Source organism: Myotis yumanensis, unplaced genomic scaffold, assembly GCF_028538775.1.
Source record: "Myotis yumanensis isolate MYYU_CA2020_CCGP unplaced genomic scaffold, mMyoYum1.0.hap1 SCAF_17, whole genome shotgun sequence".
In the NCBI taxonomy this organism is placed as follows: Eukaryota; Metazoa; Chordata; class Mammalia; order Chiroptera; family Vespertilionidae; genus Myotis; species Myotis yumanensis.
In genome coordinates, this window is record NW_027223768.1 from 17,560,879 (window position 1) to 17,581,180 (window position 20,302).

Consider the following 20,302-nt stretch of genomic DNA (forward strand, 5'->3'; position numbering starts at 1 on the left):
AGAACCCCGGAAACCTTCCCTCTCTCGGGGTTCGGACCCCAACCTGGGTTCCAGGGAACTGGCCACTTCCGCCCCCATGCCCGGGCCCGCCTACTTCCGCCTCACATAAACAAACGCTCGGCGCCTGCGTGAGGCGAGCCCATCGCAGCCAATGATGTGCCAGGAACAAAAATCAGTGACCAATGAGATCCTGGGAGGTCTGGGCGGTCGACCAATTGCGAGGCCTCGCACCCGGATATGATTGCGGGCTCTGAAATCAAGCTCTGAGAAGGAGAGGCGCTCCGCATGTGGCAGAGGCTTGTAGGCGCGGAGTCCAGGGCGAGCGCGTTACGTTCAGTGTCTCGCGCTTGCGGTTCACATGTAAGGGTCCTTCCTTTGGGTTTTGAATGAGGAAGAAATCAACGTGGCTGCTTGTCTGTGGAACGGAAGCCCATTGAAGTGTCCCGGAGCGGAGCCAGCGTGGGGGAAAGCCCCTCGGTTGGTACCTCCCTTACACCGGGTGGGACAGTCTGGAAGACGCAGCTGCGGTGTGGAAGTATGAACCTCTTACCTAAGAGCTCCAAGGAGTTTGGCTCCGTTGACTATTGGGAGAAGTTCTTCCAGCAGCGCGGAAAGAAAGCTTTCGAGTGGTATGGAACTTACCTGGAACTGTGCGGGGTGCTGCACAAATACATGAAGCCCCGGGAAAAGGTAAGCGCGACCTGGCAGCTGGTAGAGAGAGAGAGGCGGGGGGGGGGGGGGGCGGGGGGCGGGGGCGGGTGGGGAGCGAGCGAGCTGCCTTCCAGGGCAAACAGGGACAGGCGCGGGGGCCCTAATTGGGCCCATAATTTCAGGATTTCATGCATCATTCTGGCTGAAAGGCAGTTAAAAATATTCTTTTAAAGGTTTGAGGTAAAAGACTTCCCGCCCCAGCTCATTCTTCGATGAATAACCCCACTGGAAGAGTCACTTCTTTTAGTAACACAACCTAGATGTGGCCTCCTGGAGAATAAAGTGTGCGTTTCTGTCACAGCATCTTTGTGGAGAAGGCACTAGCCCTGTTTCACTGATACACAAATCTTATCCAGTAATTGTAGCGGGGCCCACTGAATTTCAGGCAGCGTGCTCAGCCCGTAAGCTACCAGAGCACTAAGATAGAATGCCCTGGGCACAAGCCCGAAGAGAAAAGTGGTAAGTATAGTAATAGGAGCTTTGACAGAGGCGGGCTTGTACTGACTGGAGGTAGGGAAGGGAGGAGGGTAAAGAGCTTTAAGGAGGTTTTAAGCACCTAGCCTTGTGGTGTGTGTGTGTGTTTGATAGTTGAATTCTCCTAATAAACTCTGTGAGGTGAGTGGTGTACACACATTATACAGATGGGTAAATGAGGCTCTGAAATCCTAAGATCTTACATGTAGTAAGTGGCCACATGGAAATTTAAACTCTGGCCCATCAAGCTCCAAAGTTTAGGCACTTCTCACTGTGTATTCCATGCTTTTCCAGAGATGGTGACATCAGGGCAGTATTTTGAAGGATTGATGGGAGGTTGCTGCACAGAGCAGGAGGCAACAACTTGTGTATTTAAGTTCAGCTTCAGAAAATACCAGGATATCATGAGGAGGAGCCAAAGGCATGAGTGGAATAGGATGATGCCAGAACTAGGTTTTCAACAGTGAAACAGATAGGAGATTTCAACTGTAACTAATTACTGCATTTGATTCTGTGACTTCCTACGAGTTCTTGAGTAAAAAATGCCTGATTCAGAGAAAAGTACAACCATGATTAGTTTGTTTCTGTAATACGGAAAGCCCATTGTCATATAACCTGCATGGCTGTCGCTGAATGTGATTTTCACTAGTGAGTCCTCTAATCAGAGGTGTTTTAAGATGGAGCGTAGAACCAGCTCTGTAACGGTGCTCTCTTCTGTGACAACAGCATCTTCTCCTTCTGAAAACATTCAGCGGCCAAGGTGAAACTTGATTCCTCAACACGTGCGAAGCTCATTCCTTTGCCTTAGTCACCTCCATCCTCTCGGTTTCCCCCCCAGGTGCTGGTGATCGGGTGTGGTAACTCAGAGCTCAGCGAGCAGCTGTACGATGTGGGCTATCAGGATATTGTGAACATTGACATCAGTGAGGTTGTCATCAAGCAAATGAAGGAACGCAATGCCAACCGACGGCCCCAGATGAGCTTCTTGAAGATGGACATGACACAGATGGAGTTTCCTGATGCCTCTTTCCAGGTGGTGCTGGACAAGGGCACCCTGGATGCTGTCCTGACAGACGAGGAGGAGAAGACCCTGCAACAGGTGGACAGGATGCTGGCTGAGGTTGGCCGTGTCCTGCAGGTGGGCGGTCGCTACCTCTGCATCTCCCTGGCTCAGGCTCACGTCCTGAAGAAAGCAGTGGGTCACTTCTCCAGGGAGGGGTGGATGGTCAGGGTGCATCAGGTGGCCAGCAGCCAGGACCAGGTGTTGGAAGCAGAGCCTCGGTTTCCCCTGCCTGTCTTTGCCTTCATCATGACCAAGTTCAGGCCAATCCCTGGCTCTGCCCTTCAGATCCTCGAGCTGTGTGCTCAGGAGCAGGGCAAGCCTGTGCGGCTGGAGAGTGCCGAGCGGCTGGCCGAGGCGGTGCGGGAGCGTCAGCAGTATGCCTGGCTGTGTAGCCAGCTGTACCGCAAGGCCGGGCTGGGGAGTGTGTCCCTGGACTTGTGCAATGGGGACACGGGGGAGCCACGCTACACCCTCCACGTGGTGGACAGCCCCACTGTGAAACCATCGCGGGACAATCATTTTGCCATTTTCATCAGTGAGTTGGGATTGGTCCCTCTCTTCCCTGGAAGGGCTGGGCTGGGGCGTTGGTGGATGGGTATGCCTTGGCTGGTTTCATTTTGCGGGGGTGGTCTTTTCAGAGGTTAGACTAGCCAAAGCCTGAGGAAGAAACAATAGCAACTCTCCAGCTACCTTAGATTTGAAGCTTATTTCTTCTCATCTTCCATCGCAAAGCCTTGGTGAAGTGGGAGAATGGGGTTGGTAGGAAGGAGAGAAGTAATACAGATGCATTTCGGCAAGTCACACACTGTAGAGATGGGAGTTACTTTGTAATGTCGAGTGGTGGGAGCTGTCCAGTCTCAGGTCTGTAGCCTTTAAGCTGTGGGACCTGGGGAAATTGCCGTGTTTCTCTGCTGAATTAGAGAGACAGTACAGAGCAGTGGTTAAAAAAGGTCAGCTCTGGAACCAGATGATTTGGGTTCCAGTTCTGTCCCAGTCACATCTTGGTGATGTGACATTGGACATGTTATTTGTTTTCTGAGACTCAGCTTCCTCATTCATAAGTGACATCATAACTACCTTGTGTAGTTGTGAGAAGTGTCAAAGCCCTTAGGAAGGTGCCTGGCACATGATAGCTGCTCTATGGACACTAGTGTTGTTATTGAAAGGGGTAAACGATACCAGATTTACTAGTACATTAATAATGATAAAAAAAAAGAGAATATGAGAGAATGCTTTCAAAAACAGAATATTTTAGATAAATGCAAGGTGTCGATATGGTCATGCTGGCCACTTGTTTCCAGATGACTGCGCCATTTTTCCAAGTATTCCATCATCCTACCTGCACCTGTGGGAGCAAACATGTGCCCTGGACGTGAGCATGGAGTCTGGGGCTGGACTGCCTGGTTTGAGTTCCAGCTTTGCCATTTATTAGCTCTCTGACCGTGGGCAAATAATGTAACTTCTGTCAGTTTCCTCATTTATACAATGGGACTAATAATACCACCTGCATCCCGGGCTATTGTGAAGATTCTATGTGTTTCTATTTGTTAACTGCTGGGAATAATGCCTGGTATGTAATAAGTGTTGGTAGTATTGCTATTTTTTCCCTTGCACGCGTGCTCATACTTCTTATTCCCCCTTGGTCCTGCCTCATGTCTGATGGCAGCTTTGCTCTGGGCCTTGTGCTCCAGGGACTCGTAGCCCCCCAGTGGAAGGGATTCTGGGCCTGGGCAGGGCCTGGCTCTCTGCCATGTGGTCATATCGGTAGTGGGCTTGAACACTCTTCCCGGGACTCCCAGTCACCAGGTGCCTGTTTCCAGTCCCCCAGGGCCGGGAGACCGAGTGGCTCTTTGGCATGGAGGAGGGCCGGAAGCAGCTGGCGGCCAGCGCTGGCTTCAGGAGGCTGATCACAGTGGCCCTGCACCGAGGTCAGCAGTACGAAGGCATGGACAGCATCCAGGCCGAGCTGTCGGCCAGAGTCATGGAGTTGGCCCCGGCCGGGATGCCCGCCCAGCAGCAGGTAAGGAAGCTCGGGCAGCAGCTTTCACAGGTCTCTGGAGAAGTCACACTAGCAGCCGGGAAGGCAGAGGGTGTCCTGAAAGAAGCTAGGGCAGGGTCTGTGACCGTAGTTGGCTCCTGGAGGCCATGTCAGCAGCTAAGAGCTGAGTGGGCATCAGTCACATTCCTTTGCCCCAGGCAGTGTGAGGAAGGCCAGCGGTTGCAGATATTGAGACCCACAGGCACATCTGGGTCTGGGGTTGGGGGGTCCTCTCGGACCCACAGAGATGGCAAGAAGGAGATGCTCCAGCTCTCGCAGGCTCCAGCTCTTCATTCTGTGAATGACTTGGACTATGTGTCTATTTCCTCACTTGTGCACAAGACTCTCTTGACCCTTTTGCTGCTTTTTTTTTTTAATCTTTATTGTTGAAAGTATTGAATATGTTCCCTTTATTCCCCCATTGACTCCTGCTAGCCCACCCTGCCCCTTTTGATTTTTAGAGCCATCATTATCTGAGGGTAAATGGATACTTTCAGGATATGAGCATTGCCAGTCTGGTGTATTACTGGGAAGGAAACTGGAGGTTTTTTGCCAAAGTGGTGATATGGACTTACCAGTTGACGTGGTCTGTCTGATGCCATCCTGGTCCCAAGGCAGGGTAATGGGCAGGTGACTTTATCCTTCTTGACGGAGGGGAAAGCCAAGGTACCTGGAGGCTGGGTGCTGTACTAACAGATCTGAAAAAAGGAATAGGCTCCCGATTCCCAGCCTGGGTTCTGCCCACGAGGCTGACCTGTGCTTACGGAGGAATGTATTGAGTCTTCCTGGTAGACTTGGGGTTGGTGCCCATCAGAGAGACCCAGCTCCTGGGGGAGGTTCTTTGTGACCTTCTCTCACCAGTGCCTATGTCTCTGCAAAGTCAGGAATTCCTGGTGATTATTACATATTCATGTAGGTCTTTGAAAAGCAATAGATGTAAAGACTAGGAAAGGAAAGAGAACAGTTTAGGGGAGAAATGTATTTTTCTCCTAATTTTTTTCTCCTGTTTAGAATAATGGGAGAAAAGGATGAGAATGGCTAAGGGAAGGGAGACATCTCTTCACGTTTGGAGTGGGTGCTTTCCCCTGGATTTCGTTATCTCATGCCCGTTCATATTCTTTCTCTCATAATTATAGTCTCTTCCCAAGGGTTCTCTCTGGCTTCGATTGTCTTGGATTGTTTGAAAGTGCTTTAGAGGATTACTCTTGAGAAACTCCTATTTTTCTTGGGGGAGAACCAACTGCATTTTATAATGGTTTTTGGGGGGATCAGTTTTCAGAAAGGTAAATTAAGCCTTAATGAGATCAAGTCAAAGGCCCCAGAGAGGAACTGGAATAGAAGGGCACACCTGCGGAGTTCTACTGCCCAGAACCAAGGCCTGGATTCCTCAGATAGACACAGGGAAGGGGTTCTACTTTCTCACGTTTCTTAGCTGAGCTGGTGGTTTGACCACATCTTTGCTGTACCTTCAGGTGCCTTTCCTGTCCGTGGGTGGGGACATCGGGGTGCGGACCATTCAGCACCAAGACTGCAGCCCCTTGAGTGGCGACTACGTCATCGAGGACGTGCAGGGGGATGACAAGTGCTACTTCCGGCGGCTCATATTTCTCAGCAACAGGAACGTGGTGCAGTCAGAAGCCAGATTGCTGAAGGCTGTGTCTCACAAAGGTGAGGTGTCAGCGGCACGTTGGTGGGACCCACATGGACGCAGCATGGACTCTTGATTTCGGGGGTCAGAAAGACCTGGGAGCATGGCCGAGATGTAGGACAGAACTGGGTACCTGTGACCAGAGGCACATGGCCAAGTGGGTTGTCCTCTTAGACCACTTGGGCTCTTAGGGTGTGAGTGGCCATAAGCGGAATAGAAGTCTGTGTTCTGTTCTTGAGCCAAGCCTGGCTGTGAAATGATAAGGAGCAGGGCTAATGGATTACCAAGTAAACATGATCATCACTTTAATGCCTTTAGTTTAAAAGCCACTTGCTTTACAAGTTCCACATACGTCTGGGTACTAATTCATCAGGGCTCTGTGAGGTGAGCCATTTCTGCTGTCTGAGTGGTACAGTAGAAAGATGATAGGCATTGGGGACAGTCCCGGGTTCAAATCCAGGTACAGTAGAAAGATGATAGGCATTGGAGACAGGCAGTCCCAGGTTCATATCCAGGCGGCACTACCTACTGATTCTGGACCTAATTATTAACGCTTCAGATTCTCACGTGTTCTATCTGCCAGTAATTGGAATTAAAGGGCTGTTGTAGGAGCTAAAGGAGTAAAAACCCTAGGATAGTAATTGTCACAGAGGAGGTAATTGTAAGTCCTTCCCTACAAGAATTTTTGAAGATTCTGTTAGTGGCCTTATATTTCTCATAGGAGAGGTACCAGGACTCCTAAGTTGAGTTTTCCCAGGCTTTGGGGTATATCTTTACCACTTTCCTTTTCAGACTCTGACATGTAACTAGTTCAAATTCTTGCACATTTAACGCTTGGGTTTGTGAGTGAGATCAAGTCAGCTGCAGCCCACTGCCCCTGGTGCTTTGCTCTCTGAGGACCAGTGGACTAAGCATAGGACTCCATTGTCTCTCTTCATTTAGCCCAGAAGAAGCGGAAAAAGGACAGGAAGAAGCAGCGGCCGGCTGGTACTCCAGAGGAGCCCCCTGCAGCCCCGGGGCAGTCCATCGATAAGAGCTACCTGTGCTGTGAACACCACAAAGCCATGATCGCCGGCCTGGCCTTGCTGAGAAACCCCGAGCTGCTCCTAGGTGAGGGGATTGTCACTGCTTCCCACAGCGAGGAGCATAGGAGATGACAGAGCTAATCAAAGGAGCTGCCTGTGAATAAGAGCAGTGATCACAGACCGGCAAAAGCATAAACATTCATATCTTTCTCATTCCCAACCTGCTTCTAAGTTAACGAACACCCAAATAACTTTTTCCTCACACTGAAGTTGTCATGTTGAAATGGCCATACATGTCGAAGTCTGAAGTTTTTTTTCTTCCACTCATTTATTTAAAAATTAAGGTGTGAAGTACATCCAGGGAGATAGGTAAAGTACACAGATCTTCAACTGTTCAGCTTGATGAATTCTCACATATGTATATACCCACGTAACCAGATGGAGCCTTTAAAAACCATGTCTCTGGGCCCTGGCCGGTATGGCTCCGTTGGTTGAGCATTGTCCCGTGCACCGAAAGGGCACTGGTTCGATTCCTGGTTGGTCAGGGCACATACCTGGGTTGCAGGCTCAATCCCCAGTAGGAGGTGTGCAGGGGGGCAGCTGATCAATGTTTCTGTCTTACATTGATGTTTCTCTCTCCCTCTCCCTCTCTCTCTCCTTCTCTCTCTTAACTCAATAAAAACATTTCAAAAATAAAATTAAGTAAAAACCATGTCTCCAGAGAAATGCCTTTGCACTTGAGAGGAATTTCTGGCTTTTCAGTAATGCATTATATGATTCTAGCTTGAATTCCTACTTAAAAACCCACATTATAGGCAGTGCAGTCATAGCCTTCTCACTAATGACAGGTTTGGATCTGACCACAGTGGTGAAAGCGGTCATATTTCTGTCTGCGTTAGAGCCATCCTCACTCACAGTCCCTGCGTGTCCTTTGGCCCATTGTGGCGTTGATCTATGTGGAATCCACTGCCTTGTGATCATGAACCAGGTGTTGGCCATTGTAGACCCCCATTTTGTAGAGGGGTCCAATAGGCTTATGGTGGGGACTCTTGGTGATGAGTGCTTTGGGATTTTTAAGGAGCTACAATAACACACTGGTCATCTTCTGGATCTGGAAATGGAAGGATTGTGAGGCCAGGATTGAGTTTTCAGATGTCAACCTAACTCCCAAATTTTGGGATGAGACAGGGAGGCCAGGCCCCTAAATCTGGTATCCCCTGGGCGGAGCCAACAATTTCACTCCCTTTTGCCCTCAAGGCTGGTACCAAACTTTCCAGTGAGCCGATGGTAAAATGATGCTTTCTTCCTGTGTTACAGAGACCCCGCTGGCTTTGTTGGTGGTAGGCCTGGGCGGGGGCAGCCTCCCCCTCTTTGTCCACGATCATTTCCCAAAGTCCCGTATCGAGGCTGTGGAGATCGACCCGTCCATGTTGGAAGTGGCCACCCAGTGGTTTGGCTTCTCCCAGAGCGACCGGATGAAGGTCCACATTGCAGATGGCCTGGACTATATTACCAGCCTAGCGGGAAGAGAAGGTACTGCTACCGGGGAACTTGGGGGGTGTCAAGGGAAGATTGATCCAAGGTTGTCAGGCCTGTGAGGGCCTCTAGACTCCATCTCTGAGAGGGTGGCATCAGCACCATCCTAGTCTTTTTCCTGTTGATTTGTTGACATTTTTTTCAGTAACTGCAGATTGCCAACCATATGCTTAGCTCTGTGCTAGGGGCGAGGGTCTAGCTAGCAAGTACTACGGACTGTTTCCTGACCTGATGGCGCTAACAGACAGTGGGCTTTTCTTTTGACCCTACAACATTAACGCCTCCTCACCACCTTAAGAAACCTCCAGGATGTAGCTGGGTGAAGAAAGATGAAGAACAGTTGAGGGTTGTGTTGGGAGGTGTGTTTTCTAAAATCAGCTGGAAGTGAAGCCAGAAATAGAGCAAAACAGCATTCATGCCAACCATTGGTTCCAAATCTCGGATGTTTGGCAGTGTCTGCACGTGTTGTTGGTTGTCATAACCATTGGGTAGGGGTGCTTCTGGCATCTGGTGGGAGAGACCAGGGATGCTGCTGAACTTCCTACCATGCAAAGGACAGCCACTGACGACAGTGAATTGTCTGGCCCCTAATGTCAGTAGTGCCGAGGCTGAAAAGCCTTGAGGCAGATGCTGCTCAGTGGGCATCCTGACAGCCCTCCAGCTGCTGGGTTTAAGGTTCTGTTTATTCTAATATTTCATATCCCAGACTTAGGACAGAAGTCCTATTCATGTTCTGCAGGAGGTCCCTTGATTCTTCTGCAAGTTCATAGATAGGCTCCTGGTGACTTATGCTTTCTGGAGCCTGAGTCCCTTGGGGAAAAGTCAGGTTGGTTCAGTCCTAAGTGAACCTGGGGGACTCAGGCCCACCTTTCCTGGTCTGCTCGTTCCGTAACTGATGCCTGGTTCTCATTGGACCAGAATCTCTTCCAGTAAGGGTGTGGCAAACCAGAATGACATTTTGGTGCTGGGATGAGTATATTTGGTGCTGAGATGGACAGATGCTGCCTTAGTTTAACTGCAAACTGACCATATTAAGAGTTTCACAGGTTCCCTCTCTGAGGCTAGAGTCATTCTGGGGGCCCAAGATAGCTAATAACATGTGAAACATTTGAGACAGTACCAGGCATGTGGAAGGTCAGCCCTTAAAAGCTTAGATCCCTGCTTGTCCAGATCAATGATTCTCAGCTCTGACTGCACTGATAATTACTTGGGGAGCTGAAGAGAAATGCCAGGCCTCCCGGCAGGTTTTTAACTCAGCTGGTCAAGAAAGGAGCCCAGGTTCTGTAGGTATTTAGAAGCTTCCCATGGTGACTCGAATGTTCTGTCAGGATTGACAGCCACTGGGACAGATAGACTCTTAAGCAAGTAAGTACCCTGCAGAATGGGCTCCAGAAGATGAGACCAGGCCCCGTCTTTAAGGTGGGGTTCTCACAACAGAACCTTGGTGACGATTCCTCTGGATGGTGATGTCAGTGGCACATCCTCCCTGTTGTCCTTCTGGCTCAGCCACCTGCGCCCACTACAGGTCACAGGAGAGATGCAGTGTAGGAATGTAAATGGCCTTATTTTACCCAACAAAGACAAAAAGTTTGCTTCTCTTTCCCAGCACGGCCTCAGTATGACGTGATCATGTTTGATGTGGACAGTAAGGACCCAACACTGGGAATGAGCTGTCCACCCCCAGCATTTGTGGACCAGCCCTTCCTGCAGAAGGTCAAGAGCATCTTGACTCCTGAAGGTATGAGAACGAAAGGTCAAGAAGGGGGGATGGATGGGTCCTTCAAAAATATATTTTTTATAATGGAAAATGCACATATCATAAATGTGTAACTTGATTGATTTCCTTCCTTTGAACAACCACTTACCAGCACTGAACACACAGCATTTCCAGTGCCCGAGAAGTCCACCTCTCACCTCCTCTTTGGGATAACCACTCTCCAACTTTTACCAGCACGCCTTAGTCTTCCTCATTTTTGTTCTATATAAATGCAGTAATCATACAGATTGTAGTCTTTAAGTTTCTGTTTTCTTTCACTCAACGTGATGCTTGTGAGATTCATCCATAGTATTGCGTTTCTTTTGTTCCTTTCATTGCTGTGTAGCGTCATTGTGTGGCCGTAGCGCTCAGTCTCCCCCTCTGCTCTTGGTAGTCGGGCTGTTTTGCTGTTGGGTGCTTTTATAAGCAGTGCTGCTGTTAACATTCGAACGATGCCTTTTGGTGAGACGTGGGCGGGTCTGTTGGGCATGCACTAGTACGAGGGCTGTAATCGCTGGATGGTAGGTGGAGCGTATGCTCAGCTTTCGCAGATGCTGCTGCCGGTTTTACAAAGTGGTTGTAGTCATTCACACTCCCACCACCACGGCAGCGCTAGCTCCCAGTCACATTCCTCCCACGTGCCCCAGACCAGGCAGTATCTTAGCTCATCTTCGTCGCAGCCCATTTCAGATGAGGAAACCGAGGTAAAGAGACCTGCCAAGGTGGCCAGGGTAACAGCTGGGACCCCAGCCCAGGTCCTGGCGAAAGCTGGGGCTCTGAGTCATGTGTCTGCGGCCCCCACGTTTTGATTTGGTGTCTGGTGCTGTGGTGAACAGAGTTGACTTAGAACCTTAGCTGTTGTAAGGTGACCTTGGCTATCCCTGGCTAGTTAGTACTGCATGCTGTTTGTCAAGAACATAACATCCCTGCGGAGTTGGTACATTCTTTCTTGGGGGTGTTAGTTACTTCTTTCTCAAAGTGATTCTTTGGGAAACGGAGACATGAAGAATGGTGAAACCATTGGTTAGCAGCGTAGGAGAGCAAGAAACTGGGCCGACGTTTCCTCTGGTTTGCATATTTCCCTTGCTTTTCTCATCCTGCCTTCTGTGTGCGTATGTTCTCTGCAAGCTGGCTGTCGCCCTTGGTGCTGTCTTAGTCCCCCTAGCCTCCCCAGGGCAGAAATGGTATTTTCCTCAGAGCTGTACCTTGTCTCCACGTGTCACCAAATGTGCGGTCATTCTGACTCTTTCCTTCCCACCCTACAGGTGTCTTTATCCTCAACCTTGTGTGCCGAGACTTGGGGCTAAAGGACTCAGTGCTGGGTGGGCTCAAGGCAGTGTTCCCCCTCCTGTATGTCCGGCGCATCGAGGGGGAAGTGAACGAGATTCTGTTCTGTCAGCTGCACCCCGAGCGGAAACTTGCCACACCAGAGCTCTTGGACATGGCCCAGGCCTTGGAGCAGACCCTGCGGAAGCCAGGGAGGGGTTGGGATGCCACGTATGTCCTGTCCGATATGCTCAAGACTGTGAAGATTGTGTGATCGCTGGCCTCTCAGCCTCCTGCCTGCCTGACCTTGGGCTCCTGGCCTGCCAGAGATCGACGAAATAGAACCCACAATACTTTTTAAGCCTCGTATTTTTCTTGGTTTCATACTCAGCTGCATGGGACCTTCAGCCTGGTGACGTTGCCTGGAGAGCTGGGGAAATAAAAACATTCTTCCTGTGCTGTCCTCTTCAGTACCACTGGTTGGTTGCCTTTGCTTCCAATACCGTGCCCTTGGGTAGAATTCAGTGTTGGAGACCCCACCAGTCGCTGATGCCTTAACGAGTGAGCAAGCTCCTTAGGGAAAGGGTCTTCTTTCAAGAAGCTGTTACACCTGAACTGTATTTCCTGCTTCTTTCTCTTTGCCTATTTTTTTTTCTCTCTTCACCCAATACTCTATCCAGTCCTCTCATTCCCTACCATCCTTTGTCCTTCCCTTGGGTATGGAGAGAACGATTTTCTCTAGGGAAGGAGGTCGCCGATGATGGAGCACAGTGTGGTCAGTCCGCTGTGATTGCTGGTTTGCCTTTGCTCTATCCTGTCGGTTCGGTAGGAATGATCTCAACTCTGTGCCAGCACACTGTGAACAGAGTGGGTTCCCCATAGGCACCCTTCTCAGGTTTGATAATTTGCTAGAGCAGCTCACAGAACTCAGGGAAAAAACAGTTTACCCAGATCACCAGTTTATTATAAAAGGACACAACTCAGGAACAGCCAGATGACAGAGATGCCCAGGGCTAGGTGTGCATAAGGGCTGGGAGCTTCCTGCCCTCTGTGGGCACGCCACCCTCCCAGCACCTTGTGTTCACCCACCCGAAAGCTCTCAGAACCCCGTACTCTTGAAATTCGTATGGAGGCTTCACAGTGTAGGCATGAGGATTAATAACTCAATTTCCAGCCCTTCCCTTTCCCAGAGGGTGGGGCCTGGGGCTGAAGGCTCCCAGCGTGTAACCATGGCTTGGCCTTTCTGGTTACTCGCTCCCAACCGGGACCCCACCAAGGACCTCATTAGAGCAAAGGATGCTCTTCTCACCCAAGAAATCAGAGAAGTTTAGGAGCTCTGGGTCAGGAACTGGGGTCAGAGACCAACGTGCACATTTTATTCACGCACCTATCCACTCACACGCACCCCAGCTCCTTGCCCTCTGGGTGGAGGACGGTAGGTGAGGGGGTCAGCTTGCTGCACTGGTGACTTCCTCTATGGAGCACGCAGCCCCGCTCCCACTGTAACGGCCTCGGTATACCTCTGAGGACTGTAGCCCAGTAAACCCTAGGTCATCCAGTTTCCGTCCTGGGCCTTGTCTTGCCATTTGGTTTCTATAAATTTGCTAACAGGTAACTGCTGATAAGAAGTAGAATTCTCACGTTGGGTTTTTCTTTTTTATATTCAATAGAATTTTTTTTTTTTTTTCTTTGAGAGACTGCTCTGTGCCAGACTCCATGCTCCGTGCTGAGAATAGAAAGAGGAAAGGGCCAGGCCCCCTGATGTTACTGCCGAGCTTGGGAGGCGAATTGCAGCACATGGATGAGTTACGGAACCACATGTGCTGAGAGTGTGAGGAACGGGTGCAGGGTCAGGCGTTTGCTAAGTCATCTCCTCCTCAGAACAGACAGGAAGGTGGCCAGTCTCAGTAAAACCTGCCCCCTTAACAGTGATTGAAGGCCTGGACGCAGGTTGTTTTTCTAGCTTGGGTCTGAGCTGGTTCCCATGCTTCCCAGTAGAGGGCACTAGAAACCACGTTTAAGTTCTGGTCCATCTGGAAAATTCCCGATGGGAAAGGGTCTTCTTTCAAGAGGCTGTTTCACCTGAACTGTATTTCCTGCTTTTTTCTCTTTGCCTATTTTTCTCTCTCTTCACTCAGTAGTCTATCCAATCCTCTCATTCCCTACCACCCTTTGGTCCTTCCCATGGGTGTGGGAAGAACGATTTTTCTCTAGGGAAGGAGGTCCCCGATAGTGGAGTACAGAGTGGAGGCACAGACCCTTTCCCCCCAAGTCCCTTATTTTAGAAACAATGGCAGGAAATAAAGCAATGAGATCATGCTCATGGGATTTGAAGGAGCTTTAATCTAGGAAGCATATAAGAAATAAAAATATAACACATGTGCCTCTGGGCCTGGAGTGGCAGGTCAAGCTTTCTTTAAAAATCTAAGTCATTTCTATCGTAGTAAACAGTCATCACAGGAAAGGTTGGCAAAACTGATTTTTGATCGAAATAATGGATACACACACACACATCTACACATACACATATTAGTAATGCAAGCCTGCCTATAGTTGGGTTGAAAACTAGCACCTCCACCCCAAAGAAATATCTATGTCTTAACCCCTGGAATCTGTAAATGTGACTTTACTTGGGGGAAAAAAAGGATCTTTTCAGGTGTAATTAAGTTAAGGAGCCCAAGATAAAATCATCCTGGATCAAAGCAGCCCTAAATCCAAAGATAGGACCTTGACTGAGGATTCCTGGCCTCCATCATTGCGAGAGAAGCAATTTCTGTTGCTATAAGCCACCTTATTTACAGTAATATTTGTTTCAGTAGCTCCAGGAAATGCACACACGGCCTTAAAGGTGCTGCTCAGTCCACAGAACCAGAGATGGGGTGGCCTCTGGGCCACATGCCCCCTCCAGATACCTTTAGTTCCGCCAGAAACACGGGGCCGTGCTCAGTGGAAGGTTAATTTTGCCCCGCTGCCTAGGAAGGATTCTGAGTGCTCCACCCAGTGCCCCAGGAACCATGTGGTTGTCCTCTCAGGATGAAAGAACTGTCCTGACTGTGGGAGGCCTTGGGATAACTTCCCCTAATCCTTACAGCGCCCCCCCCCCCCCCCCCCCCCCCCCGAGTACGGGAGGGGACCTCGGCCTGCAAACCCAGGTGACTTGATCTGTCTGGACTCCTACCTGTGTGTCTTCCGCTCATTGTTGACCAGGAAGCTCCCTTAGGGCAGCGAGCTGGTCAGTCACAGGCTCTCCCCATCGGCCTCCTCTCTCAGGGCTCTTTGTCCTTTATTGCCCGACGTCCAATGTCTTGAAAACCATAGTTTCGTCTGCTTTGTCTTGGATTTCAGTTGTTCCAAGTGAGAAGAGAAAATCTGGTCCCTGTTACTCCATTTTGTTGGAAATGGAAACCGGGGCACATATTCTAACCTTAATAACCTCATTTTCCCATGAGTATTTTTTAGTCCTATTTTTATTCACATGAGAAAACTTGGGTTTAGTTCTAAGCTAATTAAAGGTAAATCCAGGGTTTAATTCCGGGTGTGTTTCCTTCCCAAGCTTGAGTTCTTGAGTTCACTGTGCTAGGCTCAGGGCGTCGGAAGGTACCCAGGTTACAGGCGGCTTCAGTGACGTGTGAGCTTAGTTAAGTCGTGATTGCTTTCTGCCAGGGAACTCAAGAGAACCTTTCATTGCTACTCTTTGTAAAGGCTGTGACTGACTTCTCTTCCTGTGGGCACATATCTTCAGCCTGGCTTCCTGTTCCCTTTAAAGTGATAACTCTATCCTATTAACTTATTTTCCTTTAAAACTTCCTTCTTTCTCAAGTGCTTCGTATTGTACCTGGCACACAAAAGGCCCTTTTAAAAATTTAATTTATTAAATTGATTGGGGTGACATTGGTCAACATGAACATATAGGTTTCATGCATGGGTTTCTATGTTACAAGATCTGTATATTGCACCCTGTGCCCACCACCCGAAGTCAAATCTGTCATCTTATATTAGGACCCTCGTCTTCCCCTATGCCCTCAAAAGGCCCCTGGTACATGATTATTGAATGAATGAATGAATGAATGAATGAGTGCGTGCATGGTTGGTTGAAGAGAAGAAGGGTGCAGTCTCCAACCCTCACAGCAGGAGGCTCCCAGGACTCCACAGTTCATGGACACCCATGAAATCACATGAACCTCAGCAACCAGTAACTGGTCCCCCTGGCTCACTAGAACCCTTAAATCTCTTGAAACTCCTTTCCCCTCCCTGTAACAGTATTTCTGAATTGTTACGATTTCATGAAGCAGTAACTACCAAATACTTGGAACTACTGGAAAAAAGGCACTAACGGTGGCTACACAAATAGCAGGTGCTAATTTTTGTTCCCTCAAGTCAGAAACCGAAGTCTGAAGTTCTGATTGTACTGGTTTGGGGCTATAAATGTCACCTGTTAAGAAGAAAGCCATGACATTCACAAATGGACACTTTTCCCAAGATACTCCCGGCTTCAATAGCTCCTGCTGATCCGACAATGTGATGACTCAAGGCCCCTGCCATTACCATGCTCAGCCATTACCAGAGACGGAGCACTTTCCTCCTACGGTCCTCTTGCTGCCCAGTGAGCTGTGGAATAAGGAGGGGCCAGAATACCACCCCACCACCATGTGTCTGTGTCCTTCAGGCATGGTGACACCCCATCCATCGCTGATTCCACAGGATGGCTAATATTAGAGGATTTTCAGGACCCTTGGGAATTCAGTTAAATTTAGCTGCTGTTTATGGAGCATATGCCGGGCCCAGTTCTCACAGGTGGTCTTCAGCTTTCTGTTTGGGGGCCCCAATATTTCACTCTATATCCTGATTGTTAACTGAACATGACAGCATGGTTGAATAGTATGGACCTGGAAGAGACAATATATATATTTTTAGTGGCTATAAGGATCATTTCATCTCAGTATGAAAAGGTAATTTCTCAATTTATTTCTCACATCACTTCTTTATGACAATCAACTATACCAGGTACAGAAACTATTGAAGAAACAGCCCCTAATCCTAAGAAGCTGATGTAAATGTGATCCATTGTGATTATGACCGGAAGGAAGTTCCAACAATGAAAGCCTTCCTCAATTAGACTAGATTACAAAGTAAAGTCTGGGCTTTCCTGTCCCTGGATGTTTCAGGCAGGTGCTAGATATAATGCAGCAAGGCAGACTCAGATTTCTAGCTCACATAGTTAGGTGAACGGCAGGGCATTTCTCCAAAACAGGATGCTGCAGGTGGAGGCAATGCCCTGGTTCTGCCACTCACTAGCCGCCTGAACTTGACAAGTGACTGGTCTTGTTACTTCTCTTCATCTATAAAATGAAATTGTGACCGCTAGATGGAATGGTATGTCGAAGACACTCCATGCTTGAAGAAAATCATTCTTTTGGGTGTTAAAATGTATGTTTTACTTCTCCCAAGAAATACAGTGTTTTAGCATAGTAAAACTACGTGCATCTTCAGAAGGTCTGGAATCCTGTGTGTGTCTAGTGGTGCTGGCTTGTGCTTGCATGAGGAAGCAGAGGAAGGATAGACAACAGCCTGTTAGAAGCAGTTACCTGGGGATGGAGATGCGGGTAGGGAGGATGGGGAAGGGCACACGATTTTTAAATGGGTACCCTTTTATTTTTTAATTTTGAACCATGACTGTATTACCTATTTTAAATCATTTAATTAAAAAAATATAAAGTCCTGGGGTGACTTTAATGGTATGAATTTCAGACACATGCCCAATAGGTTCCATCAAAAGTCCAGAGGTTTTTTTTACCTTCTTGTCGTTGCATAAACCACCTCTTCTGGAATTTTCCTCTTAACCTGTTCCCTTCCAGATCCCCACTCCAGCTCCATTCCCCACCCCAAACCCCTGGTTCACTCTCTCTCTCCCTCTCTCCCTCCTTCCTTCCTTCTCTTCCACTTTCTTTCTCTCTCTTTCCTTCTCTCTTTCTTTCTCTCCCCCTCTCCTCTCTCTCTTCCTCCCTCCCTTCATCTACCCCTTCCACTCTCTCTTTTATTTTATTTTATTTTTAAAATATATTTTATTGATTTTTTACAGAGAGGAAGGGAGAGGGATAGAGAGTTAGAAACATCGATGAGAGAGAAACATCGATCAGCTGCCTCCTGCACACCCCCTACTGGGGATGTGCCCGCAACCAAGGTACATGCCCTTGGCTGGAATTGAACCTGGGACCTTTCAGTCCACAGGCCGATGCTCTATCCACTGAGCCAAACCGGTTAGGGCCACTCTCTCTTTTAAAAAAATCAATGGAAAAAATACCCTTGGATGAGGATTAACAACAACAAAAAATAGAATATGGAATTGAAGGATGGGTAGATTGGTGCTCAGATTCCTTTTTTGCCACTAACTGTGGGACCTTGGCTAAATCACTTATCTGAGCCTGTCTTTATTTATAATACGTAAATAAAGACACAAGCATTAGGTCCCCCACCCCCACCCCCACAGTCTCAGATGGTTAGTAAGACAGTTGAGCGGTTTAACCAAAGTAAAGACCTTAGCACAATGACTGATACCAGTCATTACTCTGTCATCTGTGGAACATGTTATAGCTCAGCCTGCTATCTAGCTGTTAAATATCAACATTTTTGCCAGGCCCAGTCAATGGTGCAGGTCTTAAACTTAAACCTGAAGGAGCCTCAGCCAAGACAGGAACTGGGAAGAGGGGCTGGATTAGAAGCCAGTCAGCAGAGGGTACTTGCCTCTCAAATTGAGTTCCTTGCTGAAGCTGAAATTGGAAGCTGAGAAACGAGGTTTTGGAGTCGAGGACACCGTGCACCACAAAGTGATTAAAGCAAAGTGCAGTGTTGGCTGGTGGCCATCTGCTTGTTATCTCCGAGTGTAGCCCTGTGCGCCTCTCTCTATCTGATTCATTTTCAGCAGGAGACTTTTTTGGTGGGTGGGGTGGGGAGAGGAGGAAAGACATAGGGACATTGGAGGCTGACAGGAGAGATTATTTGAGGACAGGACCAAAGAGACACATATTCCCAGTGCTTTTTAACTCACTGAGTGCCAGGAACCTGGGTGAGGTGGAGCACTGGTTTATTCAGCTTTTATTCAGCTCGGTGTCCTGTTGAGAGCAAAATGCTTGAGTCACAGGGGGTCAAGCGACTGCAGTTCCTCTGATGAGTCACTGTCTTGCTTCCATGTAACATCCCAGCATCTGTTGCCCCATTTGTTTACTGAGAGCAAGCTACAGCCGTCTGCAGGTAGGGCTCCTGTGCTCAGACTAGGAAGGTCCTGACACACACCAGGCTGCAGGTAGAGGGTGCCTGTAGGGGCTGCCCAGGGTGACATGAAGGTGCTCTTTCCTCCGACTTAGTATCGCAGTGAGAAAAAGTTTAGGGTGGACCCCAAAGGATGGAGCAAGAGTTAGAAGGTGTGAACAGGACTGATGTCACTAATATCTCTTAGGGCCTCAGCAATGTACCATAGTACGTTCACGCTGGGCTACTGAAGTGTGCTTAGTACAAAGACTATTTACCGAGATGTGAGCGGGGTTCAGAGAAACAAGAAGGGATGGTTCAGGGCCCCTGGGAAAGCAAGAATGGGGAGCCATGAAGAGGTTGGAGAAACAAAGGGGCAACAGAGGGTGGAGAGGGTCCCCAGAGAAGACCTGTGGCATCATTTAAGGGTCACAGTCCACTCAGAGTCAACCAAGAAGAATGGAGCTCGAGGGGTAAATACTCAAACCTCACTCTCCTTCCGCCCTCCCTTCCTAGATGCTTCCACTGGCCAAATCTAACTGGAGGCCAGAGATCAAGAGCGCTGTTGAAGCTGACCATAGAGTCACCTCCTGGGGAAGAAGGCAGGCTGGAGAAGGAGGCCCAGGGATCGGGGGATGAACAGAAAACATCTAGCACAACTGGCTAGTTAGACAAGTTAGTTTCCTCTCTGGTTCTCCGTTTTGTTCATCAGTAAAATGGGAACATCACTCTGCCTACCTTGTTGTGAGAATGGAATGAGATGATGTAGGTAAAAGGTTTTGAAAAGCTCTGGAGGGCTTTGTGAATGTTGAGTATGAAGTTGAACTTTCCAGGAATGAGGAAACAACAATGTCACAGTGACCAAGGTAAATTCCTCACTTCCCAGTTGGATCACCAGCGCTTCTGGAGACCCTGCCGTGTATGGAGTCCATACCTGATGCTGGGGGTGAGCATGGGATCCATGGGACCAATGATGGCTGGGCTATGAAAAAGGTGGCGACAGACACAAGGCAGCCACTACTCCTTCAAAGGCTGGTAGTATAGTTAGAAGGATATGAAAGTGTGTGTGTGTGTTCCTATATTTATGTATAAAGTGTATAGAAAAATATGAGGATATCTGTGTGAACACACATACACACAGAATCATGCAGTTACATATGCAAAGTGAAGCAATACAGATGGGAATTATTAGAATTGGAATGAGAGACGATCAAATAGGTGTTCAGAAGAATAGCGTTTGAGTTGGAAACTGCGTCTAGAGATGCCAGTCTTCTGACATATTGAGATGGTTTTGCCATTCTTCCAAGTTTGGAAATACACCTTTTCAACAAGAGGTTGAAATATTTGAGTTCTTTCTGCTTATATCTTTGTTTCTTCTTCTTCTTATCTCCAATACCAGGCATGGTATTCTGAAGGTCCTCAAGAAGTGTTTGTTAAATGAATCAGTGAAAAAAAAAAAAAGCAGTGGTATCCATGCTACCTTATTAAGTGAGAGAACACACATGATAACATAGCCTGCCTTCTGCAGTGGTCTCTATGA

General features: G+C 48.4%; 1 protein-coding gene across 2 annotated transcripts; it reads left to right on the forward strand.

The window, feature by feature from the left end:
- The first annotated feature begins 249 nt into the window (after positions 1-249).
- Positions 250-11,990, forward strand: METTL13 (methyltransferase 13, eEF1A N-terminus and K55). 2 transcript variants are annotated; one of them, XM_070395641.1, is made up of 8 exons: positions 250-690; positions 2,024-2,783; positions 4,069-4,268; positions 5,759-5,954; positions 6,877-7,044; positions 8,277-8,492; positions 10,102-10,233; positions 11,517-11,990. In XM_070395641.1, the coding sequence occupies exons 1-8, from the start codon at positions 538-540 to the stop codon at positions 11,789-11,791; spliced, it is 2,100 nt and encodes a 699-aa protein (XP_070251742.1). In that variant the 5' UTR covers positions 250-537; the 3' UTR covers positions 11,792-11,990. The 2 variants fall into 2 exon arrangements, with proteins under 2 accessions (XP_070251742.1, XP_070251743.1); XM_070395642.1 differs by lacking the exon at positions 11,517-11,990 and adding an exon at positions 10,364-10,569.
- Positions 11,991-20,302: the final 8,312 nt, after the last annotated feature.

Excerpts from the sequence above, each read along its gene's own strand:
- METTL13 (XM_070395641.1), top strand. The coding sequence starts at position 538 with ATGAACCTCTTACCTAAGAGCTCCAAGGAGTTTGGCTCCGTTGACTAT. Across the intron at positions 4,269-5,758 it reads GGATGCCCGCCCAGCAGCAG|GTGCCTTTCCTGTCCGTGGG; the intron begins GTAAGGAAGCTC and ends CTGTACCTTCAG. Across the intron at positions 7,045-8,276 it reads AAACCCCGAGCTGCTCCTAG|AGACCCCGCTGGCTTTGTTG; the intron begins GTGAGGGGATTG and ends CCTGTGTTACAG.